At 17.1% G+C, this 24,822-nt stretch overlaps 9 protein-coding genes across 9 annotated transcripts; 3 read left to right on the top strand and 6 right to left on the bottom strand.

The window, feature by feature from the left end:
- Positions 1–279: 279 nt before the first annotated feature.
- OSCP (mitochondrial ATP synthase delta subunit, putative) lies at positions 280–1,020 on the bottom strand (the record flags this gene model as incomplete). Its single annotated transcript, XM_028673881.1, has 1 exon — positions 280–1,020. One exon carries the CDS (start codon positions 1,018–1,020, stop codon positions 280–282), a length of 741 nt encoding a protein of 246 aa, XP_028530289.1.
- Positions 1,021–1,678: 658 nt separating this feature from the next.
- On the bottom strand, positions 1,679–2,209 carry PGAL8A_00506000 (conserved Plasmodium protein, unknown function; the record flags this gene model as incomplete). Its single annotated transcript, XM_028673880.1, has 1 exon — positions 1,679–2,209. One exon carries the CDS (start codon positions 2,207–2,209, stop codon positions 1,679–1,681), a length of 531 nt encoding a protein of 176 aa, XP_028530288.1.
- Positions 2,210–2,950: 741 nt separating this feature from the next.
- Positions 2,951–4,133, top strand: PGAL8A_00505900 (conserved Plasmodium protein, unknown function; the record flags this gene model as incomplete). Its single annotated transcript, XM_028673879.1, has 2 exons — positions 2,951–3,032; positions 3,250–4,133. 2 exons carry the CDS (start codon positions 2,951–2,953, stop codon positions 4,131–4,133), a joined length of 966 nt encoding a protein of 321 aa, XP_028530287.1.
- A 365-nt stretch (positions 4,134–4,498) lies between these two features.
- On the bottom strand, positions 4,499–8,821 carry VPS18 (vacuolar protein sorting-associated protein 18, putative; the record flags this gene model as incomplete). The annotated part of the gene is made up of 1 exon (XM_028673878.1): positions 4,499–8,821. The coding sequence occupies one exon, from the start codon at positions 8,819–8,821 to the stop codon at positions 4,499–4,501; it is 4,323 nt and encodes a 1,440-aa protein (XP_028530286.1).
- Positions 8,822–9,691: 870 nt separating this feature from the next.
- Positions 9,692–10,474, bottom strand: PGAL8A_00505700 (ribosomal RNA methyltransferase, putative; the record flags this gene model as incomplete). Its single annotated transcript, XM_028673876.1, has 1 exon — positions 9,692–10,474. The coding sequence occupies one exon, from the start codon at positions 10,472–10,474 to the stop codon at positions 9,692–9,694; it is 783 nt and encodes a 260-aa protein (XP_028530285.1).
- A 1,117-nt stretch (positions 10,475–11,591) lies between these two features.
- GAR1 (H/ACA ribonucleoprotein complex subunit 1, putative) lies at positions 11,592–12,215 on the top strand (the record flags this gene model as incomplete). The annotated part of the gene is made up of 1 exon (XM_028673875.1): positions 11,592–12,215. The coding sequence occupies one exon, from the start codon at positions 11,592–11,594 to the stop codon at positions 12,213–12,215; it is 624 nt and encodes a 207-aa protein (XP_028530284.1).
- A 732-nt stretch (positions 12,216–12,947) lies between these two features.
- Positions 12,948–15,323, bottom strand: PGAL8A_00505500 (HORMA domain protein, putative; the record flags this gene model as incomplete). The annotated part of the gene is made up of 1 exon (XM_028673874.1): positions 12,948–15,323. One exon carries the CDS (start codon positions 15,321–15,323, stop codon positions 12,948–12,950), a length of 2,376 nt encoding a protein of 791 aa, XP_028530283.1.
- A 1,778-nt stretch (positions 15,324–17,101) lies between these two features.
- Positions 17,102–19,078, top strand: PGAL8A_00505400 (U4/U6 small nuclear ribonucleoprotein PRP3, putative; the record flags this gene model as incomplete). Its single annotated transcript, XM_028673873.1, has 1 exon — positions 17,102–19,078. One exon carries the CDS (start codon positions 17,102–17,104, stop codon positions 19,076–19,078), a length of 1,977 nt encoding a protein of 658 aa, XP_028530282.1.
- A 297-nt stretch (positions 19,079–19,375) lies between these two features.
- Positions 19,376–21,763, bottom strand: PPM6 (protein phosphatase PPM6, putative; the record flags this gene model as incomplete). The annotated part of the gene is made up of 3 exons (XM_028673872.1): positions 19,376–19,402; positions 19,526–19,581; positions 19,738–21,763. 3 exons carry the CDS (start codon positions 21,761–21,763, stop codon positions 19,376–19,378), a joined length of 2,109 nt encoding a protein of 702 aa, XP_028530281.1.
- Positions 21,764–24,822: the final 3,059 nt, after the last annotated feature.

Genomic DNA, 24,822 nt, shown 5'->3' with positions numbered 1-24,822 from the left:
TAAAAAAAATAATTCAAAACATTAATATAGGTTGAAACATATGTTTTTTTTTTTTTTTTTTGGGGTGTTTTTTTATTAATAATAAAAAGTGTATTTTACTATTATATAAAAATGAAAAATAAAAACCATTTAAGAAAATTTTTAAATACATAAAAAAAAAAAAAAAAAAAAAAAAAAAAAATGATAGAAAATAAAATAAAAAGTAATTATAAAGATAAAATCATATTATGAAATAATATTAAAAATATAAAATATTTACAGTGATTTTTTAAAAAAATGTTAAGACAGACTGTTTCTAATTCTTTCAATTTTTGATTTCGCTGAAAAATCAAAAACTTGAGTTCCTATTTGTAATATTAGTCCACCCAAAATAAACTTATCAGTTTTAAATTCTATTAATGGTTTTAATTCATTTTTTAATTTAAATACAATTGAATCGTGTATTTTTTTTTTGTAATTATTATCAATTTCTCTAGCTGTATAAACAATACATTTTATTTCTTTTTTTTCACGCATTAGTAATAATTCAAATTCTTCTATTATTTTTTGTAAAAAGTTCATTCTTTTAGAATCAAATAAGGATTCTAAAAAATTTAATGTTATACTATTAAATTTATTAAATTTTTTACATTCATTTTTTAAAAAATCTAATTTTTCTTTACGTTCAATATTTGGTGTGTGTAGAAAATTAAGAAATGTTTTATCTTTAAGTAATCCATTTTTAATAAATAATAAATCATTTGTTATTTCATTTATTTTATTATTTTTTTTTCCTACATTGTATAAAGCTAAGCTATATCGTTTTTCTATATTATCACCCATAGATGAAAAGTAATCATCATTATTTTTTTCTTCTTGTGTACTAAAATTTCTGTAGTAATTAATGGTTTTTTTAGAATCATTTATATAGTTTTTACCTAAATTATAGAAGGAATAATTATTTTTTAAAATATAATACCATCTATTTTTATTTACTAAATTACTTAAATAACGATAATTACAATAATTAAAAGTTTTCATTTTACTATAATTATATCTCAAAAAAAAAAAAAAAAAAAAAATTATGAAAAAGTCCTTATAATTTTGTTTTTTTAATGTATATAATTTTTAATAATTAATTTATATTATTATTTAGATTATTCACAAAAGAAAAAAAAAATATTAAAAATATAAATACTCTCTTTTATAATTTGATAATTTTAATTAAAAAAAAAATATATATAAATACATATTTTTTTTTTTTTTTTTTTTTTTTTTTTGTAAATATGTTCAATTTTTGTACACTTAAAAATATTCAATATTCTTAAAATTTTTTAAAAAAGAAAAATCTTAAGCACATGTTTATTTTATATTTTTTTAAAAAGCTAATTAAAAAAATTTTAAAATAAAAAAATAATAGTTTTATTGTTATAAAAATATTTCTATATTAAAAAAATTAATACATAAAAACACAACAAAGTGTATATATTTTTACACGAAATAATCACATATAAAAATATATTTTAGTAAAGCGTTTTAATGAAAATTATTTTTAATGTTCAAAAAAAAAGAAAAAAAGAAAAAGAAGTATAATTATCCTTTAGTATTTTTGTATATTTTAAGTTTTTTTTTTTTTTTTAGAATACATTAAAAAATAATATAAAACTATAAAAATATTTTTATTGTAAAAAATATAATTTTAATTCAAAGAAGGATGATTAACATTTATAAATTTTAAGAGACTTTTTATAACTTCTGTTTCTGAATATTTTTTAGGTATCAACTCGTTTCCACATAAATAATCATATATTTCTTTTTCGGATAAGTTGAAAAAATTACTTAATGTTAAAATGTCTTCTTTTTTTAATCTATTTTTTTCAAAATCTAAAAAAGTAGATAAAATATATTGTAATTCTAAATAACCAAAAGTGGTACTTTTAAAAAGTATATTTTCTAAACTTGGGCTTTTATTAAAATTTTCACAAATATTAAATTTATTATTTTTATAAATTCTTATTTTGTTTTTTTGATATTCTGATATTATGTTATAAAAAGTATCATTCTTTATGTCACTATCTTGCTTTTTATTAAATATCTTAAAAAATTTTTTCTTCAGGTAAAGTTTTTTTTTGATATCTTTAAATTTTGAAGGTTTATATAATTGTACTGTTGTAAAATAACATAAAGGTAATTTTGTAAATGATATAAGGTGTATATAATAAATTTTCATATTTAAGTTCATTTATTAAATAAAATTATAATAATAAAATCTAAGAGAAAAAGTTTTACAAAGAAAATTGCAAATGAAAATATATTTATAAAAATATAAAGATACTTGTTATAAGAAGTAAAAAAAAATTAATAATGAATTCATTTTTTTTTTTCTCTGTAAAAAAAAAAAAAAATACATAATATAAAGTTTCATTTAACTATATAGAATTAATAAAATTTAGGAAATTTATTTAATTGATAAACATAAGGAAGAAAAAATAAAAAAAATTTACAATAATTGTTAGAAGTAAAATTGTAGGTTCCCAAAGATATAAATATATATTAAAATTGTATTTTTCATTTTTATTAAATTATTTAACATTTTTTTAAATAGGATCTAATTTATTAAATATTTTTAAAATTTCTTGTATAAACATTTCGCTCTCTTAGCATTCTTTTATAATATTATAAATAGTGAAAAACATAAAAAAAAAAAAAAAATAAATAAATAGATGTATATGCATATATGTTAATATGGATTAATAATATTATATTATATATAAAAAATAAATTTTTAATCATAGAAATTAAAACAGTTATATTACTAATTTTTTCTTTAAGTATATGAAGAATATAAATATTTTATTTCAAGGAATTAAGAAAAGTATATAAAATTTACAGTATTTATTAAAACTATAAAAGAAATATATTTATAGTAAAATTTTGTATACAAATTCATTATATTTAAAATTTTTTTTTAATGAATAAATCATTGATTAGATTTTTTAAAAACATTAGATTACTTCACACTTCAGTATTTCGTAGGAATTCTGATGATACAGGTTATATAAAAAAAAATGAAATATGATAAAAAAAAAAAAAATGAAGTATAATAAAAAAAAGAGATATAAGAATAGAAAATAATTAATATAAAAAATTAGATATTTTGACCAAAAAAAACAAAAAAAAAAATAAATAAAATAAAATAATAAAATAAAATAAAAAATAAAATAAAATAAAATAAAATAATAAAATTATGGATGAATTATACTTTTATAGGTCCATTGATAAAAAAGAAAAGGAGATTCTTTGATTTGAAATTATTTAGACAACATTTAAGAAGACAAAAAACAGAAGAAATCGAAATAGAAAAAAAAGAACTTTTAAAAAGTTGTGCAAAAGAAGCACCAAAAAATTGGGATATTAGAACATTTCTAGAAAAAATTGATATAGGAGAAAATATTGATGAAATAGAAAAATATTTTAAAAGTTGGCAAGAATTTATTACAATTACACCCAAAGAATTATATAATATAGAATGCTTAAGTAATCAGCAAAGAAGAAAGATATGGAAGTATGTAAATAAATTTAATTATGGTTTATATCCTGAAGATTCATATGATGATTTTGTTAAAAATTTTCAAGCACCTCCATTAGAAAATGAAAATAAAATATGGACAAAAGAAGATGAACAACAATTAAAATATTATTTAAATTATTATGATGTAAATTTTGGTGATCCTTGGTTATATATTTCATGGAAAATGAAAAGAACTTTTGATGATGTTCAAAATAAATATGTTGAATTAATTTTAAAAGAAAAAAATAAAAAAAGAAAATGTGAAATATGCCTAACAAAATGTACAACACCATTATTAATGAACAGAAAATTTAAATTAGATCCCCCTTTTATTTTTTTTATTCCGTCTTCTTTTAATTTTCCACCTATGACTATTTATGATTATTATAAAAAAAAAAATTCAAATAATTTGAATAAAAATATTAACGAAAATATTAACGAATATGATAAAAATAAGCACGAAAAAAATGAAATATTTAACTTAACAGAAGAAAATTTAAAGAAAGATCCACTTTACCCATCCTATGCATCTTTTATTTTTTCATCAAAATTTTTGCCATTTGTTAATAAAAATTGTTTTTAAAAAAAAGTATAATTAAATGATAATAATAACAATAATTAAAAAATTAAAAACCTATGTATTTACAGAAAAAAAAAAGTATATAAATAAAATGTAAAATAAAAAAAACTTTTAAATATTAACTTCTTTTTTTTCTGGGGAGGGGAAGGGGGAAGTACGGATATTCTTTATTAAAATATTTATTTAATTTGTTATTATTTATATTTTATTATGAATATAAATTTTTTTATAATTTTTTTTTATTTTTATCATACCTTTATATTTTTTTTCTTTTTTTTTTTTTTTTTTTTGTCCTTAAACAATTTGTTAAAATTACTTTTTCTAAAAGTAAATTTGAAAAAAAAAAAAAAATACAAATTTTTTAAATATTAATCTTTTGATATGCTCCAACTATCAATTAATTCATATTCATTTTGACAAATAAAATTTTGAAAAACGGAATTTATAGAAAAACTACCACATATAAAACATTCTTCAGTTAATATATCATCAATTTTCATTTCATAAATTAATGTATCTTTGTCTTCTTGATTAATAAGAGAATTTTTGTAATGATGAAGAATAGAGAAAAATTGAAATAATTCCTCTTTAGATTTAGAATTTAAATAAATATTAAGCGCACAAACACTATGAAAGTAATGGTTGCATGAAAATACATAAAATTTTTTGTAATATATAGTTTTTTTACATATAAAACATATATCATTTTTATCTAAAACAATATGCTTTTTTCTAACATTTTTAATATCTTTATTTAATAATTCTATTCTTTGTAAATTTTCTTTAATCTCTTCTTTTTTTGCTTTTATCTTTAAATTATATGTACCCAATAAAGAACATATATCTTTTTTTAAATATTCTATTATGGTATTTTCATTGATATAAGGTAAAATATCATGCAAATTTAATATAGAATTAGAATCTCTTACAAGATTTATTATTTCTTTTAAATTTTTATCATTTAAATTTTTTGAAACATGCTTAATTATCTTCAGAAATAATTTTTTTTTTTCTTCCTCATCATCACACAATAAAACAGCACTTTTCGCAATTTTGTAATCATTTAATTCTAATGCCTTTTCAACTGCTTCTTCATAATACTTCATTAAAATATAAATATGAGGAATAAAATTTTCTTTATTTTTTTCTTTTAAGAATCTTATAATAAACAAATAATCAAAATGAGTAGATGCTGATTTTAGTCTATTTAAAAAATTTTTAATTTTTTCATTTTCATCTTTTTCTATATATAAAATAAGCAAACAATTTATGATATAATTATTTTTCCATGTACACTCAAAAGTATAAACATAATTTTCTTTTTTTTCTAATATATTTTCTTCAATCAATTTATCGGATGCATATTCTAAAAATTTTATACATGCATTAAAGTGTTTCAAGTATATATTATTACATTTGCTATTTTTTTTTTGCTTTTTTTCTTCATTTTTATTATAATTTTTAAAAAAAAAAATAATTATAAACATACATATAATTATATTAGAATAGTCATCTATTAAGTTATCATAAAAAATTAATAAATCAACAAATCTTTGTGGTTTATGAAGAAATAATATAAAGGCATGCTCTCGTAAAACATCTAATAAGACATTTTGAGGAAATAATATAATTACATTAAATAACAAATTATATTTATTGTTATTAATATAATATTTTATAATATAATTATAATCATTGTTTATAAATTTGTATAACAATAAAAAATTAATTTTGTTAAAACTTTGAAATATATCAAAGACAACTTCATTTAATTGAAAAAAATTTTTAAAATGTTTTATCAGTATTATTATATAACAACATACTTCAAGACATTTATATGTGTATATATGTTTATATAATTTCTTTTTGATTTTTATGTAATCTTTTTCATAATTTGCATATTTATTATTATTTGAGAAACATTTTTTATATTTTTCTATTTCACTCATAATAAGATTCCATTGATTTTTTAAAAAACTAAAAATTTCCACATTTTTCATTTTATATATTTTTAATAAAATATAAAAATTATCACTTTCTGTTAATGTTTTAATATTTATTTTTTTTTCTTTAGAAAAATCAAAATTATTCTTATATTCTTTTTTTTCTTCCTCATTTATTAGTTTTTCGAAAAATAAAATGAAAGAATTTTTATTATTTTTTAAATATTTATAATTTTCTTTAAATTTTTTTATTTCAGTATTATAATCACTAGAAATATTTGTACAATATTTTCTATTATTATCACTATTATTATTACTACCAACATTGCTATTATTATAATTTCTTTTATCAAAATTATTCAAACAAACATCTTTATCACTTAAGTGATTCATATATTGTTCTTCTATATTTTTCGCATTTGATATATGTTTTATGTTAGGTTCTTTTTTAATTATCTTTTTTTCTGCTTCTATATAACAATTATTTTGTTCTTCTTCATTTTTATTTAATTTTTTATGATTTTCATCTAGTGAATCTTGTAAAGTCTCACTTGATTTTTGAATGCTATCACTTAAATGATCAAAATTTTCATATTCCTTTTCTAAACATTCATCTATTGCTTCTAGAAATTCATTTGATCCTTCTAGAAATTTATTTGATTCTTCTAGAAATTCATTTGATTCATCTAGAAATTCATCTGATTCTTCTAAATATTCATCTGATTCTTCTAGAAATTCATCAGATTCTTGTATACTTTTATTAGAAGTATCTAAACTTTCCTTCGATTCATCTGAAAAATTGTTTAACTCTTTTCCATCCTGTTTAACTTTATCTTCTGAGTTTTCTAATTGATTATATGAAATAATTTTTTTTTTCTCATCAGGAGAATAATGATAGGAAGTAGCACAATATAAATAATTATATAAGTCAATTGAGTAAACGTAAAGTTGAATTAACCATATAAATAAAGCAATTCTAACAATATTATTAAAACAATGAATATTATTATATAAAAAATTAGATAAAAGAAAATATTGCTTTTTATGCAAAAAAGATATTAACATTTCTTCATTATTTGTTTGTGTGTATTTATATTGATCTAAGGCATATTTATTATTTTTTAGTAGATATTTTTTTATTTTAACTTTTTCACTATTATTACCAGATTCTAATATTTGTTTGTAATTTCTTTTTTTAAGATGTAAATAAATCATATCATTATTATTATTTTTATTTATTAAAATTTTAAATATATACTTAGATGTGCTTAACCATACTTGATCATCAAAATTATCTTTCATTATTCTTATAACTTGTCCGTATGTTTCTATAGATAACGTTTGTTCGTATACTTTTTTAAAATTTACATTATTAATAATAATTAATTTTTCTTCCAATAATAGGAAAATGTAGAAATTATTTATACACATATCTATTATAGTAGACACTTTTTTTTCATAATTCATTAATTCATTAGTATTTTCATTTAATTTATTTTTTTCTTTCTGAAAATTATAATCATTAGAATTATCTGATATTTTATCAAATTTGTAATTCATGGATTTATAAAATGACTTGGTAAAAATTGAGCTGTTTATATTATCATTTGTAAATATATTTAAATCTAAGAAATTTACAATAATATAATTACTGTCTAAATAAAATTCCTTATTTAATTTATTCATATATTCTTCATCCTTACTAAAATAATTATTTCTATATTTTTTTTTTTTGTTTATATATTTTTTATTTTTCTCTTTTGTTTCATCTTCTTCGTTAAAAGATATGATATCAATATCATCATAAGAATCATCTGATGAAGATGAATAAGAGAAGTAATCATTTTCATTGGTATAATCAAATGTTTTATTGTTCATATATTTTAATTTTCTACAATTATCTCTAAAATATACTTTTTCTTTATGATTATTAATTTTGCTAATAAATATACAGCATCCATTTAGCCAAAATAAATAATTTTTATTTTTAATATTCTCAATTTTTAAAATAGAACACAATGAATCAATACAGCTTTCATACACTTTTGTTTCTTGTCCTGAATTTCCAATAAAATTTTTTTCTTTATTTTTATTTTCATCAAAGTTTGATTCATTTTTTTCAGAATTATAAATTTTATTATTTTTAATTATATAGCTTAATTCATGTAAACAGTTGCTTGTAGTAAAATATATAATTCTTAAAATTTCATTAGTTTCATTAATGTTAATATTTAACATATTTATATCAAGAATGGATAAATTTTCATTGCAAAATATGACTTCATGTTCTTTATTTTTTGCTTTATTGCTTATACACATTTCAATAATTTCTCCATTTTTTGTACCTATAACAAAAGGATAAGTATTTTTTATTTCACTATAATTATTAAAACATAAACATTTGATATTATATTTTTTTAATTTTAATAAATTTTTTATGATATTATTTTCAAAATGAACATATATATACTCTTTATTAGCTAAGCAAATAAAACCATGATAACAATTATTATCAAAATATATTGATCTTATTTCAGCTTTATTATTTGTTGTTTTTTTATTATAAAAGTCAATATAAGATAATTCATTTTCTTCCACATAATACTTTATGAGTGTGTTGTTACATAATACTATGTGTATACATTTATTATTAATACTAAAATGAGTTATTCTGTTTTTTAATAAATTTATATTTCCATTTTTAATTTTAAATAGTTTTAAAATAAACTTTTTGTCTGATTTATTCATTTTCTCATCAATTATCTTTCCTTTTTTTTTTTTTTTTTTTTTTTTTTTTTTTTTTTTCAAATTTGATATTACTGAAAAAAAAAAAAAAAAGCTATTTCATTTATTTTTTATTATTTTCTTCATTTTATGGAAATTAAATATGTTTTCATAAAAATAATATATGTTTATAGGAATTATATTTAAAATTGAAATTTCTTTTAAATATACTTAAAAAATATGTTCTTTTTTCTTTTTATTTTTTTTATGAAATTAAATAAGAAAAGAACTAAACAAAAATAAAAGAAATTAAATAGTAAGGTTATAAATAACAGTATGTAAACATTTATGTAGTGTATTTAATTTTTATGTATTTTTTATAACTTTTTAAATATACATATTTACTATTTAAATCAATTTATTTATATATATTTTCACATATTTATTAAAATTTTCATATTTTTTATAATAAATTTATTAAAAATATCCTAATATTTATTAATTTAAATTATAAAAGTTATTCAAATAATCAAAAATATAAAAATACCTTTGAATAAGAAGTTAAATCATATTTTCATAATTACTAAAAACATTAACAGAATATGAATAATGAAACAATTTTGAATTTTTTTTTTTTTTTCAAAAACTATTTAAAATATTTTTAAAGAATTATTTTGAAATATATTTACATAAAACTTTTTTTTTTTAAAAGATTAAAAATGTAGTTTTTGTTTTCGTTCTTTAAACAAAAAAAAAAAAAAGGAAAAAAAAAAGAAAAAAAAAAAAGAAAAAGAAGAAGAAAATAAGAATATATATTTTATTTTTTTATAAGACATAAAAAAAAAAAAAAAATAATATAATTATATTTTTGTTTTTTCATCAATTAATATTTATTTAATAATAACCTTCTTTTAAGGAAAATGCTCCTTTAATTTGTATGTCTTCACTAATTTTTTTTCTCCCTTGAAAATTCCTACAAACTAGGTATATTTCTCTTGATTCACTTCTTGAAGCTTTTGGTTTAGCTGTATTAACAAATTGAAAAATAGTTTTTAAATATGTTTTTAGATTATTTGTTTGACTACCTAGATACATTTTAACAATATAAGTACCACCAATATTAATAAATTTTTCCATAAAATTAGTTATTGATAATGTTAATTCACATGAATTTAAATGATCATCAATTTTATTACCAATACATGCAACAGCTGCATCACTTAATATAATATCAGCTTTTTTGTCTTTTAGTAATTCTTTTAATTTATTATCAATATTATCTTTTCCTATTTCTCCTTTAATGAAATGTACATTTGGTAAGGGGTCCATTATTTTTTTATCAATTGCAATAATTTCATTAGAATAATTTTTGGTTCTCTCTAAAATAACCTGACACCAACTACCAGGATAACAACCTATATCTAATATTACTTTATTTTTTTTTAAAAAAAGATATTTATTATCTAATTCAATTAATTTATATGCAGCCCTACTTCTATAATTTTCATTTTTAGCTTTTAATACGTATCTATCTGTTATTTGTCTTTGTATCCACTTACTTGAGTGATTACTCTTTTTGTTAAAAACTTTAGGCAAAGCTTCTCTATATAATCGTATTATATTATTTTGAAATAAAAAATTTTTTTTCTCATTTATTCTTTGTATTATTAATCTCATTTTTTATTAATATATATCTTGATATATCACATTTTTTATATTTATTTAATCTTTTTAAATTTCTTCATTTATTGCATTTTTATATTTGTATTTATTTCTTAATTACATTTATTTTCTTTTTCTCTTTATATTAATTTTTTTTTTTTTTTTTTTCCCTTTATCAATTTAATTTTTATCTATTTTTTTTTTTTTTTTTAAAATCTATTTTCATATTTTTTTAAAGTTCATTTTTTCAATATTAATTTTTTTTTTTTTTTTTTATAAAATTTTTATTTTTTTTTTATAATATATGGATGCAATAATTTGAAAAAAATATATGTAAAATTATTTATGTAATTTATTTTTTCAAATTGTATTAATAAAAAAAAGAAGTATTATTATATTTCTTATGAATAATTGAATATTCCTCTTATATAAATTTTTGCAAAAGCTTGTTAGAAGTATATAAACGTTTTTTTTTTAAAGTATAATGAAAATAAATAATTCTTAAAAAATAAACATAAAAATTTTGTAGTACTTAAATTTGTGTATATTATTATTACGAATGAAGAAAATTAGGCATTGTATTAATATGTATTAACAAAAAAAATTGGTTATTAAATATCAAAAAGAATTAGTTATGTATAAAAATTGAAAGTTTTAAATTACTTAGATTTACATTTCATAAAGAGAATTTATATATTGAATAATATACTTAATTTTTTAACCTTTTTTATATAATTCATCTTTTAATTTCTTTGAATTTTATAAGAAAAAATAAAAAGTGGATATATATTCTAAAATATATTTTTTGTTTGTATAATTTGATATTTAAGAAGATAAAACATAAAACAAGTATAAAAAAATAACATTTTTAAAAAATTCATTTATATATATATATATATATATATATATATATATATATATATATATAATTTAGTTGGTAGTAATACTCTTTGATTTTTTTCTTATCAACTTATAAAATTTATTTATAAGAAGCATGTTATTATGATATAATTTAAATGAACAGGATATATTTTTTTAGTCAATTAAGATAATTTAAGTAATCCAAATAATTATAATTTTTATTTTATATTTTTTTTTTTTTTTTTTGATAGACTGAAAAAAAAAGACAAAAATGGGATTTTTTAGAAAAAACAGGAAACAAAATTACAATAGAAATAACGAAAATGAAGTGAAATTAGATAAAATAATATTGGGTGGGACCTTTTATAAATATTGTGAAAATGATTTAGTAATTAAAAATAAATTAGAAAATTTAGTTCCTTATTTTAACGGTAGAATATTTTTGGAAAATAAAGAAGAAATAGGAAAAGTAGATGAAATTTTGGGACCAATTAATGAATTTTATTTTTCAGTTAAATTAAAAGAAGGAATAAGAGCAAAATCTTTTTCATCTGACACCAAATTTTTTATTGATTCTTCTCAAACATTACCCTTAAGTAGATTTTTACCACAATGTAAAAAAGTAGAAAATACACCCAAAAAAAAAAAAAAATCAAACAGAGATAAAAAGAAGAATACTTTTAATACTAATATTAACAAATCTCAAAATTTCTCCTATCGAGGAGGAAATAACAATGAAAGAAATAATAGAAATGATAGAAATAATAGAAATAATAGAAATGATAGAAATAATAGAAATGATAGAAATAATAGAAATGATAGAAATAACAGAAATAATTTTAAGAACAGATCAAATAGTAGTCGTAAATTTTCTAATCAAAGAGGAAGATTTTAGAAATGAATTAATACGTTTTACCAAAATTTTTTTTTTTGTGTATAATACGTATTACATAAATTTCTTTTATTTTAAAATGTTTATTTTATTTTTAATATATATAATATTAAATTTTTTTTTTTTTTTTTTTTTTTTTTTGTATTTATATTTATTTTTAAAATTTAGGGATGAAAACTATTCATATATATATATATATATATATATATATAAATTTTGTGTTTCATTGAAATAAATTTATGTTGAAACCAGACTAATATATTAATTTTTTTTATAATTATTAAAAAATTGTTGTTCTTTATAAATACTAAAAAAATTTTTAATTTTTGCAATTATTGTCATTTTTACAATTCTCTTTTTTATAGTTTTTTTTTTTTTTTTTTTATTATTAGACATTTCTAATTTTTATTTTTATTATATTTATTTTTTCTTGTAATATTTCAATAACTTTTTATATATCATCTTTTATTATTTAAAAATATATATATTATATTTTTTACATTTTTCTTATAATTTTTATTAAAAGTATAATGAAACTTTTTTATATAACTAAAAACAAATATTATAAAAAATAAAAAAATTCTATTATATAAAAAATTTTTTGGTCTTTATTAATAAAATATATATATATGTATATATAATTCCAATTTAGTGTTTAAAAAGTAAATACAATTTATTATTTTAATTAATAAATATTCAAAAAAAAAAAAAAAAAAAAAATAAACATTTTAATATTTATTTTTTTTTTTTATTATTAATTGTTCTTTTTTTAATTGGAGAATTTTTTTCAGGTGTATTAGATTTGTTTATTTGAGTATGTTTTCTTTTATTAAAATTGTTTTCTATGCGTACATATATTTTACTTTCATATCCTTTATTTTTTATAAATTTTTTTTTCAATACCCCTTCTTTTATTAATCTATCTAACAATGGTTTTGATAATAATGAGTGTATACCCAATCCTTTAGTGATTATATCTTTGTTAACATATTTTGTCTTTAAGCACAAATTATATACATCATCATATAATTTTTGTATATCATTATTTATGCTATTTATATTACTACTATTATGTTCTACATTTATACCATTTTTATTATTTTCTCTTTTTTTAGATTCATTATCACTTTTTTTACTACTTTCTTTTTTTGATTCTTCACTATTAACAATTTCATCTAAATGATCTGGAGTAAGTTTTTTTTTTGATGATGATACAGGAATTTTCCCACTATTTTTTTTCTGGGAAGTTTTATTTTCAATACTTTCTTTTTCCTCACTCTTCCTATCAACAAATTTATAGAATTTATAACCATTTCTTTGAATAATTTGATCATCTACTAATTTATGTAAGACTTTATCTATATCATAATTTGATGCATTTGGAAATTTTAATCTAATTTTTGATTTACTTAAAATTTTATATCTTGTAATATATACTCTTATCTTTTGAAGTAGTTTCCTTTTGTATTTTACTGAAAGAGATTTATCGATAGAATCCTTTTTTATTGAACTTGTATTTTCTTTTTTGCTATCTTTATCAACCTTTATTAATACATTTTCCTTATGTGAATTAACAGAGCTATTATTATTTTTTATATTAACCTGTTCTATATATGAAATGGGGTTTTCTAAATTACTTGGGCATATGGGAATAAAAGTGTTTTTCTCATTACTTTCAGCTAAATTTGAGTTATTTAATTCTTTAATTACATTATTTTTAGAATTCAATGAAATATTTTGCTTATAGTAACTATTATATTTTCTTGATATAAGTTTATCTAAATTCATGTTATTTAAATTAATATTATCATTCCCTGATATATTTTTATCTATAATTATATATTTTTCATTATTAAGATTGTTTATGTCTTCTTTTTCTAAAGAAGCATTTTCCACTTTTAAATAAAATCTTTCATTATTATTCTTATTTTTTTCCGATAATATTTTTTCTAATTTAACGCAGCATTTGTCATTTTTATTTTGATTGAATTTAATGTTATTTATAGAATCATAATTATTGATAACTTTCGATAATGGTGTAGTTTTCTCATTAGAAAACGATAAATAAGATAAGTTACTTTTATTATCTTTATTAACAATTTTATAATCCATTTCGCTCTTTCTATCATTATCATGAGAACCATTATCATCATCTATAATAATATAATTTTTAAGACCATGTAAAAAATTCTTATTCTGATGTAATATTTCTTCATTTAAGTGATTACATTCATTTCTTTCTTCCTCATTATCATCATCTAAAATTTCTATGTGTGATTCATTCCATTTCTGTTTATTATAACTGCTTTTAATATTATAGGAATAGGAATCATTATACCTTAAACTGTTACAAGTTGTATTAACAATAATTGATAAAAAATGATGACCTGTATCAATTTTTCCAACATAATCTTCATTAGGTATGTTAATGAATTTTAATAAATCTTTACTATCTGGATTCCTAAAATAAGGAGGCTGATAGTTAGTTGGTACAATTTCATCATAATATAATAATTTCATTGATAAATATGTTTTTTCAGGTAAAGGGTTTAGCGTTTGAGTTAGTAAAACTAATGATCTTAGTAATTCATATGTTTTTTCTTTTGCATCTTTTTTTAAATATAAAGATGTTTCAGTTTTTTTTTTATTCAATAATCTTTCTTTTATGTTTTTTAATCTATTTATATTAGAATTATTCTTTTTTTCTTCAAAATCATTATTGCTATTATTATTATTATTGCTGGATGTCTCTAAAGAGATACCAATTTCTCCTCCTCGTATTGTATTATAAGAAAAACTAAACTTGTAACATTCAATAGTGTTGTCATATATATCATTTATATCTAAAATTAATATTCTCAAATATTCCTTTTCTATAGCATCAAAAACTCCTTTTTCTAACCAATTTATTATCATATTAGCTTGTGGGTTTATTGGTAATAGTCTTTTTAATTTTAATTCTTGAATACATACTTCTTCATATGCATTTTCTTCAAATAAATTCCTTAAGTAAGTTACTAAACTTATTCCCAATTTAATTATATTTTTTAACATATTTACAGAATCTTGTTTTGTTAGTGCTTCATTTTGTGTGTGAGTTCTAACAGACATACGTGATATCATTTTTTCCTTTTATATATATAAATATTTCAGTTATTATTAAAAAAAAAAAAAAAAAAAAAAAAAAAAAAAAAAAAAAAAAAAAAAAAAAAAAAAAAAATTGGAAAATGTATTAGTGTATAATTAATTTTATATAAGCATATATATATCTTATTATATATATATGTAATATCAAAAAAAAAAAAAATTATAATATACTTTAAAAAAATTCAGCAGAACAGTGCCATTAAAAAAAATTAAATAAACAAGTGTAACTTTTATTTTTTTTTTATTACAAAAAACATATATAGTTTTTACTAATATAGTTAATCTTTTATAGTTGTTTTCATATATAAAAAGGAAAAATTAAATTTTCAGTTTTTTGACAGAATAAATAAAAGAACAAAAAAAAAAAATACACATATATATATATACATATATATATAAGAATAACACTTTATAAAAGACAATAAAATAATAAGGTAAAAAAAGTGTTAAACGACGTAATATTATTAAAAAAAATTTTTAAATAAACAATTAGTATGACAGAATAAATTTAGAAAAAATTTAATTACAAATTTGTTAATTTTAAAAAAGTGAAGATGAAAAATCATGTAAGTTTTTGTTTTTCAATTTTCATTGTTAAATCTATATAACTGAAATTTGTTATTTTGAAATTCAGTGTTCCAAGTTATACAAAAAAAAAAAAAAAAAAAAAAAAAAAAAAAAAATTAAATATAATAAAATACAAAAATACAAAAATACAAAAAAATAAAAATATAAAAAGAATAATAATTATAAATTATAAACACTGTGTAAATGTAAAATGATTGCAAAAAAAAAAAAACTAATACAATATTAAAATATAATCCAATACACCAAATCATTAATAGAATAATAAAAATAGTAAAATAGCAATAGCTATTAGCATAAGTGAAATTACTTGAATGTAATAAATTAATAATAAATATACGATAAAAATAATTATAATATTAAAACATGTAGTAATACAAAAAAAAAAAAAAAAAAAAAAAAAAAAAAAAAGAAAAAGAAAAATACAAAAAAAGAGAAAACAAATAATAATAAATTTAACTAAAAACTTTTTTAAAAAATTTTGTTAACATAATAAAACAATAAGAATCTTCGTTATTTATAAAGATTTTAAATTTTAAATAAAAATTAAGTAGGAAATATACTTCGGCATAGAATATTATTACAATTTAGAAATATTTATAAATTTTTTAGGTACAATTTATAACATAAACTTTTTTAAACACATTGACATTTATGTTTATTATTTTATTATATTTTTATTATAATTAAAATTTAAAAATAAAATATTGAAATCAAGAAAAATTTCTTTCAAAAATAGTTAAAATACATAATTAGGATAATTATAGTCAATTCTTTTATATGATAACTCTTCTTACCATATTGCATATTTATCTTTGTTTTTACAAAAAAAAAAAAAAAAAAAAAAATGGCCTCATTAAATAAAGTGTGCTAATATAATGAGGATATTTCCTATTTTAAATTAACTGAATTATTTTTCAATATTTTATTAATTATTTATTTTAATTAAACGTTATATATATATATATATATATAATGTAAACAATTTGCTAGTTATTTTTAAAAATAAAATGAGATTATGAAAATAAAAATTTTTTTAAATTTTGACTTTTCCATATAATAAAATAAAAGGGTTATTAAATAAAATGAATATGATTATTCTTTTTTTATGAAAGTAAACAAATAATTTTTTTTATTTTTTTTTCTTTTTTTTAAAAATGGAAGAAGCAATTCAAAAAAAGAGAAAATCAAGATGGGGAGAATCAGAAAAAAAAAATATTAATAATGAAAATGATTCAAACAAACCTCTTAATATCTTAGAAGACTTAAATTTAGCATGTAATTCAAATTTAATCAATCAAACAAGAACATCACAATTTCCTAATAATTTTAATTTGTCTTCATTGTCATCCAGTATTCATTTAAATATCTTAAAAGCAACAGAAGCAGCAAAATTAGCTATAGAAAAAGTGAAAAGAGCTAGTAGATTTAAGGATGATACAAAACAAAAAATAAAAAAAGTAGATTTTTTACCAAAACCATTAAAATTCGATGAGCAAGGAAGAGAAATAGATGAAGAAGGAAATGTAATCAATGTAAAACCTGTTACATATTCTACCTTAAAAGTTAATATTAACAAATTAGAAGAAAATAATCTTTTAAAAAAAAAAAATATACCTTCAAATAAATGTGAAGATAATTTTAATGAAGATTTTAAATGGTATGATTCAAGAATAAAAAATGTTCAAAAAAAAAAAAAAAAAAATGCATTTAATTTTATTACACCTGGTTCTATAATTAAACGAGAAACATATTCCAAAAATTACAATAATAAATTTCAATTAGGTTTTGATTTAAAAAAAATTATTCAAGAGAAAAAAAAAGTACAATCTTTTCAAGAATTATCTTTAAACTTTTTGAATAAAGATATAAGTTCTACTATCAATCCTAACCTAATAGATATAAATAATAAAAAACTAAATCAAAAAAAAGAATGGAAGGATGATGAAAGATATGACATAATGGAAAAGTGGGATATGGCCTTATTTAAAAAAATAGATAATAAAGAAAATTTAAAGGATTATATTATTGAGCAAACTTCTATTTGGAAAAATAAACTGAATACTATTGAATGCAAGAAATATGGAAAATATACTAATGATGATAATATAGATGAAAATAACAAAGAAGAAAAAAAAACTATTAATGAAAATGAGTTCAGTAATAATATATATGTAAAAGTTAATAGATTATTAAATAACTTAAATATATTATTATTGGAAAGTAATGAAATTATAATTAAAGATGATTTGTACAAGATAAATATGAAAAAAATTACAAGTTATATAGAACACCCTATACCTTTAAATGATGATAAAAAAGCTTCAATTATTACACCAAATATGTATTTAACACCCATAGAAAGAAAAAAATTAAGAAAAAGAAAGAGGCAAGAAAAGGAAAAAGAAAAACAAGATAAAATAAGAATAGGTTTAATTCCTCCACCTCCACCTAAGATGAAACTATCTAATTTAATGAGAGTTTTAGGAGATAGTGCAGTTGCACATCCATCAAAGATAGAATTAGAAGTAAGGGAACAAATGAAAGAAAGAGAATTAAGACATTATGAACAAAATCAACAAAGGAAATTAAATCCACAAGAAAAAAGTAAAAAGCAAATTAACAAATGGAAATGTAACCCAAATGAAGAGAATGAAGTTTTAGTTATATATATAACAAACTTATCTAACAAAAAACACATATTTAAAATTGATATAAATGCTCAGCAACTACATTTAACAGGAGTATGTTTTATGACAGTTTTATATAATTTCATAATTGTAGAAGGAAAACATATATCCATTGAAAGATACAAAAGATTAATTTTTAGAAGGATAAAATGGAGTGAAAATGAAGATGAAGAAGAAGAAGAAGGAAAAGAAAATGAAAATAAAATTAATGACAGTTTTGATCACGCGGACAACTTTGAAAATGATATGCTAAATATGAATATAAATCATGGATGCAATTGTAGTTTAATTTGGTCTGGTACTGTAAAGAAGAAAAATTTTCTTAATTGGAGGATGATTGTTGCAAAAACTGAATCTGAGGTGACAGATTATCTACAAGAGCATGATGCATTACATTATTATCACATAATTAAAAAACATAGAGATGTACTTCAAGATATTTAAAACAAAATAAACTAAAAAAAATTATTCTGTGATTATATATATATATATATGTTTTATAAATAAATAATTCAAGAATTTATTTTTACAATTTTTTAATATTTCAATTTTATGTGTAAACTTTAATCCTAAAAATGTGCATTTAATTTTTTTTAAATTATTTATCTATTTTGTCTATTTTTTTTTTTTTTTTTTTTTATTAAAAAGAAAAAAATTAAAACAAAACTAAGATAAATTAAAAATACAAGTTAAAAAAAATTATGAAAAAGAAAAAACTTGAATATTACCCTCATAAAAAAATTAAAAATATAAAATAACCAAAGTCATCTACAAAAAAAGAAAAAAAAAGAAAAATTTTCTATTTTATATATATATATATATATTAAATCAAAAAAAATAAACATTCCTTAAATATATACATATATAAATATATATATATTTTTTTCTTACATCATCAACAGTATCAATTTTTGCCCATCTTTTCCATGACTCCTTTATTATTTCTTCTAAAAATAAAGATTAAAAAAAAAATTAAAAAATACATTATTTCAAGAATGAAAACATTTATTTTATTTTAATTATGTAATAAAAGTTTTAAAAATTTTTTAATTATTGATATGAAAAAATAAATAAAATAATTTTTTTCTTTTTATTTTACAAACCCATTGCAACATGTACTTTTTTTTTTCTTTTTTTTGAAACCATTTGCACACATTCTTCACTGCTAATAAATTCCCAAATTCCATCAGTAGCTACAATAATAAATTTATCTTCATCAGATTTATCGAAAATTTTTATGGTAGGTTCGCAAGTAACCCCTATAAAAGATGAAGTTATATCACCAATAGCTCTACTCATAGCTAAACCTGGATACATTTCATCTTTAACAAAAACTCTATATGAAACATCACCCTGCAATTTTTTTACTTCTCCTCCAAAAGCCACAATTCTATCTTTTTCTAATTTTAAGGATGGTTTATGATCTTCTGTTATATTGTAAGCTCTAAATTTATTTGTTTGAAGACTTTGTTTTCCCATAACAGCTCTACTATCCCCGGTGTGAGCAGAATAAATTTTTTTTGTTAAAAAATTATATAAAATGATTGTACATGTTGTTCCACTTAAATTATAATCAATAAAGTTAATATTAATTGGATTTATATTATTATTTATACAATATGAATAATTTACTAAATAGCAGTTAATCATATAAAATAATGTTTTTATAGTACGAACAGGGTTTTCAAATATTTGGTCAATATTGTAGGAAAATAACAAAGGAAGTACAACATGAACAAAATTACTTATATCGTGTCCTGATGGTCCATGACCATCAAATACCATAATTAATATCCACTCATTTGTTTGAATAATTGTGAAATCATCTTGATTTGGAAAATCTAGTTTCTTTCCTTTTTTACAAGCAACAGATATTTCTGCATCACAAGTATATGAAGGGGATTTATAAAAAAAAGTGTTTTTATCTTGAAAAGGTTTCATATCTCTTTGATAAAAGCGATATGCTCCCATTACTATAAAATTGATTTTTAAATCTGGTAAATTTTTATCACATTTTATTTCAGTAATATCTCTATAAGACCGTTCATTTCTATCAATTGATTCAACAATATTTGAAAATGAGCATTTTTCCTTTTTTTTTTTTAGTTCATATTTAAAAATTTTTTTTTGACTTTTTTCATCTTTATAAGTATTTTTTTTTTTTAAATAGGTAGTTCTGTATTTTTTTTTTAATTTGTTACATTTGTTTTTGATATATTTTTTTAATAATGTAAAATCATTTTTTAAAAAACTGTCAACAATTTCTTTTGGAAAAGTTGGAAATTTAATGACATCATGACTTATATTTAATGAATTTATTAAAAAATATCTATCCTTTTTACTTCTATCAAGCATATCAACAATGTTATTAGCATTAAAATAAAGGAATAAACTAAATAAAAAAACAACAATTATATCAACATCTCTAATATCATTTAATATCATACTGCTATACTTGATATTAAGCAAATTTTCATGTTTATTTTTTTTCATTATAACATCTCCATTAATTGAACTTGTGTAAAATGAATTTACATCAGAAGATATATCTAATTTATAGTTATAATAATCGTTAGACTCATCATTATATAAATTATTAGAATTGCTATTTTCCTTTTCATCTTTTTCATAATAAGAATTTAATTTATCATTAATGTCCATATCAGTTTCAATGTTTTCCTTCTCTTTTTCCGTTTTACATTTTTTTTTTCCTTTTTCCTTTTTTTTTTTTTTTTTCTTTTTTTTTTTTTCTTTTATTTGTTTTAATTCATATTTACCATCTTTTTCATATGTTACATACTCATCATCTTCATCACTTTCGTCATAATCATTATTTTTCTTGTTTCCATTATATTCACTATATTCCTTATCTTCAATGTTTTCATTATTTTCTATATCTTCTTTTTTTATTTTTTCATTATCTTCTTCATTTAGATTATCTTCAATGAAAAAATTTTTTTTTTGATGTGTAATATTATTAAGTTCTTTTTTTTTCTCCTCTTTTTTAAAGGATAAATAGCTAATGAGAGAGTTTTCATATTCATTATTTGAATATAAATCTAAAGGTAGTGATTTCTTATTTTTTAATTTAAATTTTGAATAATTTATAAAAGAAATACAATTACCCATAATTATAAAAAAAAAAAAAAAAAAAAAAAAAAAAAAAAAAAAANNNNAAAAAAAAAAAAAAAAAAAAAAAAAGAAAAAAAAGAAAAAGTATATATTATAAAGTAATGAAAAATGTATAAAAATATGATTTACACAAAAAAAAAAAGGGGTAAAAAAAAAAAAAAAAAAAAAAAAATACAAAAACAAAATGTTTACATAAACAGAAAAATCATAGAATAAAAACAAGTATATTTATACATAATATTAATGAAAAAAAAAAGATATAATAAAATATATATATATATATAAATGTATATAATTTGAAAACTATAAAAAAAAATTAAGTAAATATAAGGAAAAATAAGTAATAATATAATAACTTTATAAAAAAAGGAAAATAAAATAAAGAAATAAGAATAGATTAACAAATAATAGTCTATTAAACCATAGGATTAAAAAGAAGAAAATAAATATATATATAATTGTAACACAATATATATTAAAAAAAAGAAAAAAAAAAAGACAATGACAAAAAACAAAAAACAAAACATAAAAATTTTAGGTATATTAGAAAATTATTATTTAAAATTAATTATAAAAAAATTTTAATAAAACAATATATAATATAGAAATATTCCCTGTCTAATTTATTCATATACACATAATAATAATTCTAACATTCATTTTAAGTAAATTTTTCAAAAAGGAAGATAAATTAATGTTTCCGCATTTATATACAAAATATATTTTTATAATTTAAAATAAAATAAATATTATTAAAAAAAGATAAATTAATTTTTAATAAATAAGTTCGTATTTCGTACAATAAATAAAAAAATTTTAAATATAATATTATAATGAAAGTGATAAAAAAAAAAAAAAATATAAAAAGAAGACAACGAAATAATGCGGAATAAAACGGAATTACGAGTAATCAACCATTATTACGAACAAAAATACTAGCATTATACAAAAGTAATAAAGGCAAAATTACTTCATAAAATTCATGAAATATTTAATAAAAAAAAAAAAAAAAAGCATGTATTTTTAACAACTATTTTAGGGAAATTATTTTTAAAAATGTTATATATAATATATATATGTGATACATAGTTGTTTATCATTTTTTATTTTAACAAATTTCACAAAATGAAAAGATTATAGGTAAACAAAAATGTGTTACAATATTTATAACAAAATCAAAAAAAAAAAAAATTTCTTTTTTTTATTTCTTATAGATTTAATAAACTTTCTAATTTTAATTTAATTTACAATAAAAATATATATATATATATATATATATATATATATATATATATATATATATATATATATATATATAATAAAAATAAAAATGTTAATATTAATATATCATTCAATTTTTTTTTTTAATTGTTAAAAATTTATTAAAGGATATAATAATAAATTAAAAAATACTAAATCTATATATTATTTTTTATTCATAAATAAAAAGGAAAAAAAAAAAAAAAGTAAATAAGGTTAATACATTTTAATAGTAACAAATCTCTTATTTTAATTTTTTAAAAATAGTATATGATATTTTTTTTCAAAATTATTGATTTATCTAGTTTTCTAATTACTATACAAATAAATATATTATGTAAATTATTTAAATGTTTTGTGCATATATATAAGTTCATTTTTTTAAGTTTTAATATAAATTAAAAATTTATGATTAAAATTACATTAATTACAATCTCATCAAAAAAAATTTATTAAAAAAAAAAAAAAAAATTAAAATTTATGTATACTTAAAATATGTATATATATATATAGATATATAAATGTTTATATTTAAATAAGTTGGTACAACGGATATTGTGCACACATTTTATAAAGACTTATTTCTTTTATTAATAATTAAAAAAAAAAATAATTTATATTTAATAAAAATCAAAATAAAAGTATAAATATATGTATATTTATTATGTGATATTTAATGAATATATGATACAACTTAACAATAAAATATAAAATTTTTTTTTTTATACACACTACATAAAATTTCCATAAATTGTTTCTTAAAAATTTAAATTCTAAAAACAGAATTATTTAAAATTGTAAAAATATTAATAAATCTCACTATTATAATAAAAAAAAAATATATATATATATATATTTATTTATGACATTAGTCAATATAAAATATAAATGAATATTTATTTGTAGATATTAATTTATAAATATTATTAAAAATTATATATATGAAGTCTTGTAACTATATAATAATATTTTAAAATAAAAGAAATGAAATGTAAAAAAGAAAAATACTTAATATTTATGTATAGAATAAAAAAAAAAAAAAAAAGTTGCAGGTATTAATGTAAATGAAATATAAATCTTTATAAATATATAATTAAACTAGTTTTTTCCAAAATAAAATGGATAAAAAAAAAAAAAAAAAAACTAAAATCAAATGATTAAAATGAAAAATATTAAATTATTAAATTATATAAAACATCGTAATAAATGTGAAATTATAAAAATGAAAAATTTCACAATATTTTTTTAGCTTTATAGTTAAGTTTTTCTTTTTTTTTTTTTTTCTGCTGTTGTTTACATTAAATTTTTATTAAATAAAAATTATGTTATTTCTACAAGGAAAAAAAAAAAAAAATATAGATTAATAATACATATATTAATAATTATACATAACTATATTTCTATTTAAAAGAAGTTTTTTTGCCTTTTAAAAATTATATGAAAGAAAAAATTATATATAGATATATATAAAATAAATCAAAAAAATTTAGAGATGTGAAATAATTAAAAAATTAAAAAATTAAAAAATTAAAAGTTCATATCTTTGTATGCTCTATTTTAAAAGTGTAATTATAAAAAATTAAGTAGTATTATTTTATTTTTATCTTATTATTATGTTTTTCTTTTTAACATACTAACTTTTATTTCTCCATAGGCGCGAATTTGAAAAACGAATTTATCTTTTAATGCAAACTATTTTAAAAATAAAGTAAATAGAAAAAAATCAAAATATTAAAAAAAAAAAAAGGAATATTATAGGAAATAAAGATTCATTGTTCTTTTTTTTTTTTTTTTTT

This window comes from Plasmodium gallinaceum (genome assembly GCF_900005855.1).
Source record: "Plasmodium gallinaceum strain 8A genome assembly, contig: PGAL8A_v1_152, whole genome shotgun sequence".
Taxonomy (NCBI): Eukaryota; Apicomplexa; class Aconoidasida; order Haemosporida; family Plasmodiidae; genus Plasmodium; species Plasmodium gallinaceum.
Note: the sequence above shows the minus strand (reverse complement) of the source record. Positions and strands in the feature narration are given on the sequence as shown.